Raw genomic sequence first — 11,718 nt, forward strand, 5'->3', positions numbered from 1 at the left:
ACCATCTGAACCTGAACATAAATGTTGTGGTTTGTAAAGGAAGTGAATTTCACTCTGGACAATGTATTACATTAAACATTCATTTTTAAATACAACCTGTTCCTGAACAGTACTCAGTTTCTCACCTTTCAAATGAAAATGTAAATGAACAGAACATTTAAATGTTTTTTAGAAACTATTTCAAAGTAAAAAGTTAGTTCCAGATTTTACACTATTTATAATTTACAGAATCCAGTTATCTGGTTGGGCAGAACTGAGACCCCTGACTGTTTGGAAGTAATGTTCTGTTAAAGGCACTTTAAAGGCAACCAAATTGTCTTCATTTTAATATGATATCTATATATATATTTTTTACATGGATGGATGGATGCTTTTAAAATGTTTTTGTATGAGCTCATCTTAACATCCAGGTTTCCCACTAGTACATACAACACAGTGGTGGTATCTCATAAATATAATATATGCCACACAAATTAAGGACAGCATTACTGCGGTATAGATAAAAAAATAGGCCAAAAGGCTTAAAACTAATAACTGTGGGTGCTTAGATATATATTATATATACAAATCTTTATGGCATGATGTTGATTGAACCTTAACGCTTACATTATGCAGTAAATTTGAAAAATCTGTGGAAATAATAACAATGCAAACAATCAACAATTGAAAAGATCACACTTTATATAAAACTTCTACTCTATCTTCATAAAGTTCCATCAGGTCATTCCACACTTACATTGATTGCCACCTCAGTCCTACAATTCCTGGACACCTGACAGACAAACTTGTGTCCTTACACAGAGGATAATGCAGTCAAACCTCTTCATTATATAGAAATTACCTGATTGGATTGAAATCCACATTAGCAGTTTAAACTTCATAAAAACATATGACAATGGTCATGCGTCAGGACATTCTGTGTCCAGAAAAGGAATTTGTTTTTCCCGGGACTGAAATCCATGAAAATCCAGGAAAAAATCTGGACGGGTAGTGACCCTACTTACATTCCGCTTGTAAATCACACAGTCGTTAATCAGTTAGTACACAGGCCTACAATTTCGGAAAATAGACACTGCTGAATCTCACTGTAAAATCTGAGACACGTTCAGCAGCTCTAAACGTTGTATTTTAGAAAATGAAGACTGTGGATTTTACAAAGATATGTGGGCTCTCCATTCCAGACTTAACAGCCTTGATGTGAGGCCTACAGCAATGCCCTTCATGTATCCAAAGGTTAACAGGCTTCTCAGCAGCATCGTTTGTGTTCTCTGTGGGGTGCTGACCGTGCGTTATACAGCCGTGCTCCCATCTTCCTTGCAAACGTAGCAGTAGTTGGTGCTAACACTGCTTAAGAAGATGCTCTTGAGATGTATCCTCACAGATCAGTGGTTTGGGACAGAAGTCAGAATTCCTACACAGGACAGTCACCAGAAAGGAGGGCTCGAAAGGCATGTATGCACGGTATGGCTGAGGGTCACAGCTTGCCTATGTAGAAAGAAATCAGAATTACACAAAACAAACTGAAATCATGAGGTTTAACTGTTTGGCACATTTTGTTAAAGATGTTTTGGCAGGAGCAGTTAGGCCAGTGCATTTACTGGTGAGAGGAGATGTGTGAGTACTGTACCTGGATGAAGGAGAAGAGAAACAGATGGATGTGAGAGAGACCTGACACAGAGGTATCATCTAAATGCCTCTGCAAGCTCTCATGGTATGCCTGAGGGACACAAAGTGGGGAAGGGAAGGGAAAAGAATAGAAGTTATTGAGAAGATTAGAAGATCTGATTATTACAAATACACTGCAAATACATATTTTGGCAAATATATTAATCTTAAATATAGTCTTATAACAAGAAATACACTACATGTCCAAATGTTTGTGCCCCCCCCCTTCAAATAAATGCATTCAGCTACTTAAAAAAAAAAAAAAAAACACATTACTGACACAGGTGTGCAAATGCACACACACACAGCTTGGCTAGTCCTCGTAGAGAAGTACTGCCAATAGAATAGAATAGGAGCAGATAAACATGAATTTATTGGCTCCATGTCTAATACCATGCATGGGCTAGAAGGGTAAAGCCACCCAGCATTGAGCTGTGAAGCAGTGGAACTGTGTTTTCTGATATGATGGTACTCCATTCAATACGTCTGGGATGAGTTGGAGAGTCTGGGATGAGTTGGGATGTTGGGGGGGGGGGTGATCATTCAACATCCTGACCTCACTAACATTCTTGTTTCTGAATACAATAAAAAAATAATGCTTTCCCTGGACAATAGAGATTGTTACACCAACAAAAGAAGCATAAACTAAAGAAACAACGAATGAGCAGGTGTCCCAATACTATTGGCCATATAGTGTATTAAATATAGTCAATTTAAAGACAGCTAACTTGATGTCAACAGATTGTGTAGCAGACCTACAATCATGAATATGGTTGGTGGAATATGTGGTGAGAGCTTTAGTGAAATGCATGCATTTACCTGTAGCGCTATCTCCAGGGCTGAGTACTGCACCCACACTTCCTGCTGCTGGGGTTGGAGAAGAGAAGCTGTTTCATCTCTGCCTGGACCCTCCTTCCAACTCATATAGTGTGCCCACACACACTCACTCTTCAGCCTAGGGATCTCTGACTGGGAAAGGACTAGAGAAGAGACATGTTATCACTGTTAGTGATATGAAATGTACAGATCTATATAAGATAATTATGGCATTTGGTGCATCCATGAACTAAACCCTTAATACATTTACAAGTGATTTACACAAAAATGATGACTTACTATCAGGGAGTAGCAGATGGAGAAGGTCTTTTGCAATCACGGATCCCAGCATTCCATAGTTGACAGCTCTTTAAAAATGTAATAAATAAAAACTTGGTTTTTATTTGGTCATAAAAGCTCCACACTGACTGGATACATAATTGGGTGCAAGTTAAAAATACTTCGTACTGCAAAGATGGAACAAATCATTTTAAATATGTGTATGCCTGTGGCAGCCGCATGAGCCTAAACAATGTCGCTGTTGGGATATCTCAATATCCCCAATACTGGAGGAGCAAAAAACATTCTTAACTTTCATTGTAAGTTAATGAGACAAGATTCTTGGTCATTTTGGACCATTTCTGATCAAAATGATGGCACACTTATGAGAGCAGTGAGTAAACCATTAAAAAACAACAAAAATAGAGATTCAAGTTTTCATTCTCACAGCAATATACCTTGGATAGGAGGGATGGAACAGAGGTGACACAAACAGTCCAACTGGAATGATGATGTCATTACCAGACAGAAACGGACTGACAAACAGCCTAACAGGGGACAGATGTGAAGGTTAGAACTGACTTTAGGACCAATGTGAACAAAGAACAGATAATAAACAGCACATTCTTAAGACATACTGTTTCAAATATTCACAGAGCAAGAAATTATATTGTCGCTTAAAAAGAATAATCTATTTTTATATATCCATTCATAATGAAACACAATACAAAGGGTAGCTGTAATTAGGGCTATGGGTTTTGACAAATGTAAAACAAATATATTGGACGCCCACTGCAGACACAGACCACTGTATAGGGAAAACACTCACATATCATGCTGTGCAGTGTGAGAGAACAGCTTCCGCCTCCTCTTCTGCTGAAGAATAAGCAGCTGCAGGTAGTTGGAGAAATAGTCTTCCTCACTCATAATCACCTACAAAAGAGATTTTTTTATTTTTAATGTTCTGAATGAAACTGTGAATGCAATACCAGGTAGATTTGTTGTTTTTTTTTTTATTCATTAATACCTCAGAATAGTGGTTGTTGAGGTTCAGCTGATTGTGTATTTCAGTGTTAGTGGACAATTTCGGAGTGAGAGATTTAACCTGAAAGAGAAAGCACACTAAATGTTTTATTTAGATCTGTTGTAATGTGAAGAACTCACGATTATCACAATGTGTGATTACAGTTTTACCTTTTACCTTATTCAAAACTAAATCACGACTTCCCTCATCTCTCCAGCTCAGGTTGGTTACTTTGGTCTTGAAAGCAGAGTAAATGTCATGCATCAACTCTTCAGCCTGGCAAAAGAGGAGGAGTGCACTAGTCACAAGGGCAAATCCATCCTTTCATTGACTTGGTAACCAACTCATCCATTCAACCATCCAGTCACCTAACCATCCATACACCCATCCATCCATCCATTCATCCAACCATCCATCCTTCCATCCATCCATCCATCCATCCATTCCTCCATCCATCCATCCAGTCACCCACCCATCTGTCTGTCCATCTATCTATTAAACCTGTCACTCACCCACCAATCTATCCATTTACTCAGTCACCCACTCACCCATCTGCTCACATAGCTATCAATGCAATCATCTATCCATCTCCCTAGCCACCCAACCATCCATCTATCCAACCAGTCACCAACCAAACCTATCCATCCATCTACCCAGCCACCTATCCACCCATTCATGCATTTACCCAGTTTTTCACTCATCCATCCGCTCATCTCTCCATCCATCCAGTCACCCAACCATCCATTTACCCAGTCACTTACCAAACATATTCATCTGTCAACACAGTCACCTACCCACCCATTCATTTATCTACCCAGTCACCCTCTCATCTTTCCATCCACCAAGTCACCCATCAATCTGTCCACGCAGTCCCCTAACAATCCACCCACCCATCCATGTATCCATCTGGCCACCTAACCACCCATTAATCCATGTACCCACTTATCCATCCATCCATCAACCCATTTACCTATTCACCCATCAATCCATTTATCCATCTAGGCAACTTAACCAGCCATCTATCCATGGTTCCATCCATCTATTCATTCACCAGTCAACCTTCTATCCATCCATTCATCCATTATTAACATCATCACATTCTTACTAGGCATACCTCTTCATGGGCATAATTTTCTTTGATTGCATGACTGAGCAACATGTCAAACCCCTTCAAGGTCTGCTGAACACAGTGTCTCCAGTGTGGGATTTCCTGAAGCACAAGAGACCTCAGCAGTCATAACATTATTCATTTAGGGATCTTTAGTAAACACTATGGAGGATGAAGTTCAAACAGACGTACCCCCTCTCTACTGTCAATAGCTGAGGAGAAAACACTCATGATCTGGGTGAATCTGGAGTCCAGGGCAGGGATGAGTGTTTGCAGAAGAGTCAGAATCATATAAGTATGCAGCGGATCACTGCAAACAAATGTACACACACATGCATTTGTACACTAACAGTCATAATGTCAAATTCAAGTGGAAGTGTTCTAAAGGTCAAAGTAACTGATATACAGTTGAAATAAAGCACAATTTACCTGCCCATCATCTCATGCTTCAGCTTCCAATCACTGATCGTCTGGGACATATAGATGATGTAAGGGAGATTATGTAATAAAACAAAATCTGATTGGCTCACAGGAAGAGGATGAAATATGGCTTTAAGGCAATTAAGCCAATCAATAGCTGGAGCCACCAGCTACAGAGAAAAGGAGAGAGAACACTGTTGAAAGGTCAATGTCCAGTAACACACACATGCAAAGCATATTACAATACAAACTGAGTGCCAAGAAATGTCTACCTGTAGCTCCTGCAATGTGATTCTGTGGTACAGGAGTTTCTGGCTGAGTCGGTAGGTAAGAGGTGAGGTAGTTATAACTAGGGTTGAAGACAGAGACACATACAGGCCACAGTGCTGAGTAGTTTTAGTTGAAGGAATGTCCAACAGAGTCAAGAGCTGCCTACAGGATGAGAAGAATGGACGCAAAGACTGAGAAAGAGAAGAAGGAAAGGGCATTATTAACATAAATGGTTCATTATGTTTAATAGAATATAACCAACAGAATAGGTCAGCCTCAAGGCAAATTCAGCCCTACCTGTGTGTTAATTTTGGATCTTTGTGCGTGGCTGTTCCAGTCGATGGGGAAATGAAAATCTGGTTGATCAATCTGTGGAAATGTCAAAGTTTAAATATAAATCTTCTAGTGAAAGATTGCAGTGCTTTCTAATCCTAAAATAAGACTCGGGGCTAAGGACAAACAGGAACTGGTCATTGGGATGTCCAGAAATGTTCCCTGTGCACCGGTTTTGTGAGGTTTGGTCATTTTCCCAACCCCAGTGTTAGGTGCAAGCAGTTTCTCTTACTCTCTAGGTGATTCGTAATCTGTGTTGTTGTCTGTATTTGTATGTGTTCTCACAGCCTTGTGTTCTAGTGAAACGTCATCAGTCGCAGCCCAATACATTTCACCCCTAAGCCAAAAAAAACAAACTGTAGGTTGTAGTTTTTCGAAATACTACTATTGTCATGGAATTAAATTGTATGTGTATGTGTTTAATTTATCAAGATAAAGCCTACATGAAAATTTGCGCTGACATTTTTAGAGATGGGAGGTCTTGCTAGCAGGACAGTACGCTTTTGTATGTTTTTGTTTCAACTGCAGAATCGAACTTGACGTGCTCTGTATTGAAAATCCCTCTCTTCATCAGGCGCTCCTATTACAGGTGTACCTGCTTTGCCACATGAATCACATTAGCAACACTGACCTAGAGAAGTTAGGAGGAGGAGTCTACCTTTTAAAGGATGGAATCCAAGCTGGCTAAAAGAGAGTATGTGCTATTTATTTCTTTTTATATGTACAATAAGTATGAGACAAATGATTCAGAAAAAGATTCCATCTTGTGATGTGTTTGAATTACAGTCATCAGACATCAGTGGTCAAAACTACAACCTCTATTTTAAGAACAACTAAAATAAATGTGTTTTTATGATGATGAACTTTGACCCCCAAATGACCCCATAACGATCCCAAACAGCAGACCTAGGTCTTTTTAGGATCTTCCATTTAAATTGTTTGTAAATAAATAAGCCAATAACAACATTTTGTTACAACAAGACATTTTGTGACTTTTTACCAAATAAAATAGTTACATAGCTTTGCTTCTCTTTTAAAGTTTGTGAGAGTGTTGAATGACAGTTCTGGGATCAGCGATAAGACTTTTGAAACATTTGAAATGTTTTGAAACAGTGTGACATAAAGAAACAGGACATTCTGAGACTTTGAAGAAATGTGTCAAAACACCACGTTTCAAAATGAATCACTTTAGTTTTAAATCTGGGTTTCGAAGTTGCCATCACTACTTTTTGGTGCTACTTTAGTCTGGTTAGATTCATTAGTGTTTGCAACTCCAGATATATTTACCCATAGATAATGATAATAGATTACTGTGCTCAGTAATTAATGTGTTGGTAATTTATCAGTACACTCCCTACTCAGTGTACAGGTGATGGAATCTCCTGTGTTGGGTGTGCTTATGTTTGGTAAACCTTCCCAACACACTCCAACTCTGTTTGTTTGTTTTTTTAACTACAAGAGATGCTTGATTGTTTGTACCTTATGGGGTTTCAAACAGGTAACAGGTATACATAAACATTCCACACCATGGAGGATGTTGCTCTCTTTGGTTCCCTATAGGCTAGAGTGACTAGTATGACTAGTAGGGAAGCATGGTTTGGGTTGTTTGTTGATGTGATTCACCCAGTGTGGTACAACTAGTAAACAATGCAGTTATGTATGTGTGATAGCTAGTTTTAGTGTCTGTCCTTACTGGCCAAAATAAGAAAAATAACTATTTCCCAAGCCATACAATTAAAGAAGAAAAAGAAATAGTATTCTATTCGAATGAAATATATAAAGATGACCCATGAGGAAGGGTGCTCTTATATATCTATATGCATTTACAGTTTTACAGTACCTGAATGTAGCGCTGGCTTTCCTCGTTCTGATCTTCTCTGTGGTCAGGACCCACATACACATTAAAGAAAGGGAAGGTGTTATACTGTGCCATCAACAGAGCCAGAGTGGCATTAAAATCAGGCTGAGTCCATTTCCCAGATGCAGCCCAGCCTCCGAGCTACAGGGACAGAAAAATAATTATGTTCACCTCTCAAAGAATACAGCTTTAATCCACTTTGCTCCTAATCGGTTGTATAATGTGTGTCTACCTGCTGAATGAGTGCGAGAAAGCGCTCTGAGTTCGTACTCTGTGCAGGTTTAAAATCCATGCAGGTGTTGTAGAATCTCTGTGCTTTCTCCTCCACACTGCTCACAGAAACACCCCTCATAGGAGACTCTGAACAAACACACACACACTAAGGTTTCATAGTATGTTCATATACCTTTTAGGTATCTAGGTACCTTTAAGGTTATTTAAATGTCTGTAAGTGAGTCGTAATGAAATGCAGTGAGTGGTCAGATGTCTTTGATAAGTCTGTGTATGTCAGTTCAATCTTTGCAAAATCATTAGCTCATTTGTAGTTCAGAATGGGAGATGCTAGGCTAGCACTGCCAACAAACACTGGACCTGGATGATCACCAACAAAAGCTATAGTACAGGTACTCCTGGTGTGTAAAATATGACCTTATTCCCAAAAGGATTTAAGGAAGATTTATTTTTATCATTTATATCTTTTACAGTTTTAGAATTCTGCAGGCAAACAGGGCCAATCCTATGAGCAGTTCTCTCAAAGTTTTCTTGATTCTCTGAACTTCAACAGTATCTCTGCTCCACCTAAATTCTTAATAACATTGCAAACTGAGGACATGGCTACCTGAAAACGCTGTGCTCTCTTCTTATAGCCTTTTCCTGCCTTGTGGACATCAAGTATTTTAATGTTCAGAGAGCTAGGCAGCTGCTTAGAGGAGCCCATGGCTGCTGATTGTTGGGACCAGGTTTGAGGAGTCAGAGTAACAGTGATTTCCTAATAATGATTAGGAACAACCTAGAGCTGGGCAATATAATGATTGTCTTTAAGGATCTGTCACTACTGATGTTTTCAGTCTGTGATTACATGTAAAGTGATAAGTATTGTGTATAGTATTTTTACCATATCGCCCAGCCCAAAGCTCAAATCTCTTGGGGTGCCCAATCTTTTGCATGGTGCTTCTTTCATTTTTGCACTCTAAAACAACCAAAATTAGCTATATAAACAAGCAAAAAGATTTAAAAAAACAGCATGGATGACATTTAAGTCTAGTGTTTGCTAGAACTGTTAGCCTAGCTCTCCAACTCTTGGCTAATGCACCTAAAGGCAGATTATTAATGTGTAATGCATCTAATCCAAACAGGTAAATTAGCATATATTCAAATAAATTGTAGGTGTGTTTTTTCATTTAGTTATTTGAATGAATCAAGTATATTGTAGCAGTCAGCACAAAACCTCACATTCTCATTTTGATGATTTTCATGACTAGAACTGAGCACACTAAAATGTACAGACAGATAGGCTGAGTACTTTGTTTAGGGCTGTTTTGTACCATGATAGAAAGAAAGCAGCAGTCTGTGTCTTACCCAGGATCTCTCTTATTGTCTGGAGCAAAGCCGTGCGTCTGTCTGGTAACCTCTCAGGCACACCTTTCTCTCTTTCAGCTTCTGCTTCTCTGTCCATTCTGCCTCCTCTACTGCCTGTCCACCTCCTCATGTCCTGCCCTGTGGTGATATTGTGAGAAATGGTCTTGCCTCGCTGCCTTCCTCTGCTGAGGGTCCCCCCGCAGGCAAACTGAAAGTAATCACAGGGTCGAGAAAAGGGATCCATGGCAGCAGAGAAGCGTTCTGCCACACTGATACATGCTGGAGTGAGACAGGGGACAGCGGCTAGAGAGAGAGAGAGCACAAAGAGGGTCAGAAAAAGATGTGAGTGATGCAAAGAGCATTTCATTAAATTCATCCAGGTAATAATTAAAATCGGCCAGGGAGATGAATATCCCCAGTGTTAAATGTTTCCACAGATCACATCACTTTATTAGGAAACTTACTAACCTACTAACCTACTAATTCATGAAATTATTATTAGCCAATTATATGGCATCAACTGTGAGAATGGGGAAAATGTGATCTCCGTAGTCTTGAGCATGGCATGATTGTTGGGGTTAGATAGGCTAGTTTGAGTGTTCCTAGAAGTGCTGGTGCTGGTTGGGATCTTCAGCTCAACAGTCTCTACAGTTCACTTAGAACAGTGTGGTTATGAAAAATCATCCAGTGAGCAGCAGTTCTGGATGCGAACGGCTTGTTGATAGAGGTCAACGGACAATGACCAGACTGGTTTAAACTGACAGTAAAAGCTATGGTAACTCAGATAGCCACTCTGTGCTCCTCAACAAATCTGCAATAATCGCATGATGCAATCTAGCCATAGCCAACATCTTGTAGAATCCACGATAGGAAGGAGTGAAGCTATTTTGAGAGCACAGGGAGGCCCAGGCGAGGGCTCAGTGAGTGTATACAGGAATTAATTAGTGCATTAAATTCACACCTAGTCCGTCCATTCAGAAACAACGTGGCCGTACTTTTTTTTTTTATGCACACAGCCAGCACAGATCACCCTACTACTGTTCAGTGGCCCACAAACAGGTGGATTTTAGACCCCATGAAAAGACAATACACTGGGCCCCACAATTCTGACAATTCTGCCATATTTCTCAATTCATATATATTTTTAGGGCCCCTGTCAATCACAGGCCCTAACTTTCCCCACTATATGGCGCCCCTGACCACAGTATTGTTAACAAACAAAGGCATTTTGTTACCTTGATTGGCCTTGAAATGGGAATAAAGCCCCAACCCTATCACTGTGCCGATGAGGAAGGAGACAAAAAGGACCAATAGGGGCTTAATCCACTTGGTCCTCACCAATGACTTTGCTTCTTCAGGCTCAGGCTGTTCTTGAGAACGCTGGAGAGTTACCTGAAGAGGGATCAAGAGTCTGAAGGTAAAGTGTGTTGTCTTGAACATCAGTTAAATCCAGAGTACATCAAGCATACAAACACCAACAAACACAAGCACATGGAAATATCTGGTTGGTACGCCATCCTGTCCTAACTGTGTTTGTTTGATTGCTGAGAGAATCTTATCTGTTCACTCTGGTTCTCTCTGTTCAATCTGGATCATTGAACTGACAACTTGCAGCATTAGGCTGATGGTGTGCTCTGGATTGTTTTTCTTCTGTTTGTCATGAATGGCTGATTGTAGGTGTTAGTCATACAGTAGTCTGAGAAGCTCAGCAGAGGGTTTGTGTAAAAATACTACAACTTCACAGTACAGATTCATAGACAAAAGGAGGCCATAAACATGTATAACAACAGATCATACTCAAGGTTTCTCAGAAGACTTTAGACATTGTGTAATTTGCCAAACAAGAAATTGAAAAGCTGAAGCGATTTCCTGCTTCTTGGTAGAATAAAAGTGTCTTGATGTTTATTAATAGCTGTACCTGCAGAACAGACGAGTTTGGGTCCATCTTGTTCTTTTCACTTGTTCTCAAGGCTTGTCTAGCATCAGAATTCCTTCTCCCTGTGAGTCCTGCTGACATCTGCGCCTTCTTTCTTTCGCAAGAATCCTTTTCTGTCTTCCCTTCCGTCAGCTATGCAGTTGTCTGCCCACTATCTTTCCTCATCACCCTCTCTGCTCCCTCCTTCACATGCTGATAAAGCCAAATGACCTGGCCTCTTCGCAGAGACCCCTCTACGTTTCTCCTTTTCTTTCTCACTCCGTCATAGCATCTGGCTCTGGTCTTCTCAGGCCTCGCATGTGTTTATATGGATGAGATAATGCGTGCCTGAGCAGGATCCAGATGAAGTATCCGTTCATCTGAGCAACTACAAGAAAAAAACTGGCCTGGGAGGCCACCAGAGGTGCTGGAATTTTCACTTACAGGAAACG

The 11,718-nt window shown here is 40.1% G+C and overlaps 1 protein-coding gene across 1 annotated transcript; it reads right to left on the reverse strand.

Annotated features, from left to right (window-relative positions):
• Positions 1 to 678: 678 nt before the first annotated feature.
• Positions 679 to 11,636, reverse strand: kel (Kell metallo-endopeptidase (Kell blood group)). Its single transcript, XM_072678771.1, has 18 exons — positions 11,270 to 11,636; positions 10,587 to 10,743; positions 9,352 to 9,654; positions 8,006 to 8,133; positions 7,756 to 7,914; positions 5,880 to 5,951; positions 5,585 to 5,773; positions 5,322 to 5,482; positions 5,085 to 5,202; positions 4,899 to 4,994; positions 3,962 to 4,060; positions 3,788 to 3,865; positions 3,590 to 3,693; positions 3,219 to 3,308; positions 2,782 to 2,849; positions 2,485 to 2,645; positions 1,628 to 1,717; positions 679 to 1,485 (listed from the first exon to the last, which is right to left on the reverse strand). Exons 1-18 carry the CDS (start codon positions 11,366 to 11,368, stop codon positions 1,339 to 1,341), a joined length of 2,319 nt encoding a protein of 772 aa, XP_072534872.1. The 5' UTR covers positions 11,369 to 11,636; the 3' UTR covers positions 679 to 1,338.
• Between the last annotated feature and the right edge of the window lie 82 nt (positions 11,637 to 11,718).

Source organism: Salminus brasiliensis, chromosome 5 (assembly GCF_030463535.1).
Source record: "Salminus brasiliensis chromosome 5, fSalBra1.hap2, whole genome shotgun sequence".
Taxonomy (NCBI): Eukaryota; Metazoa; Chordata; class Actinopteri; order Characiformes; family Bryconidae; genus Salminus; species Salminus brasiliensis.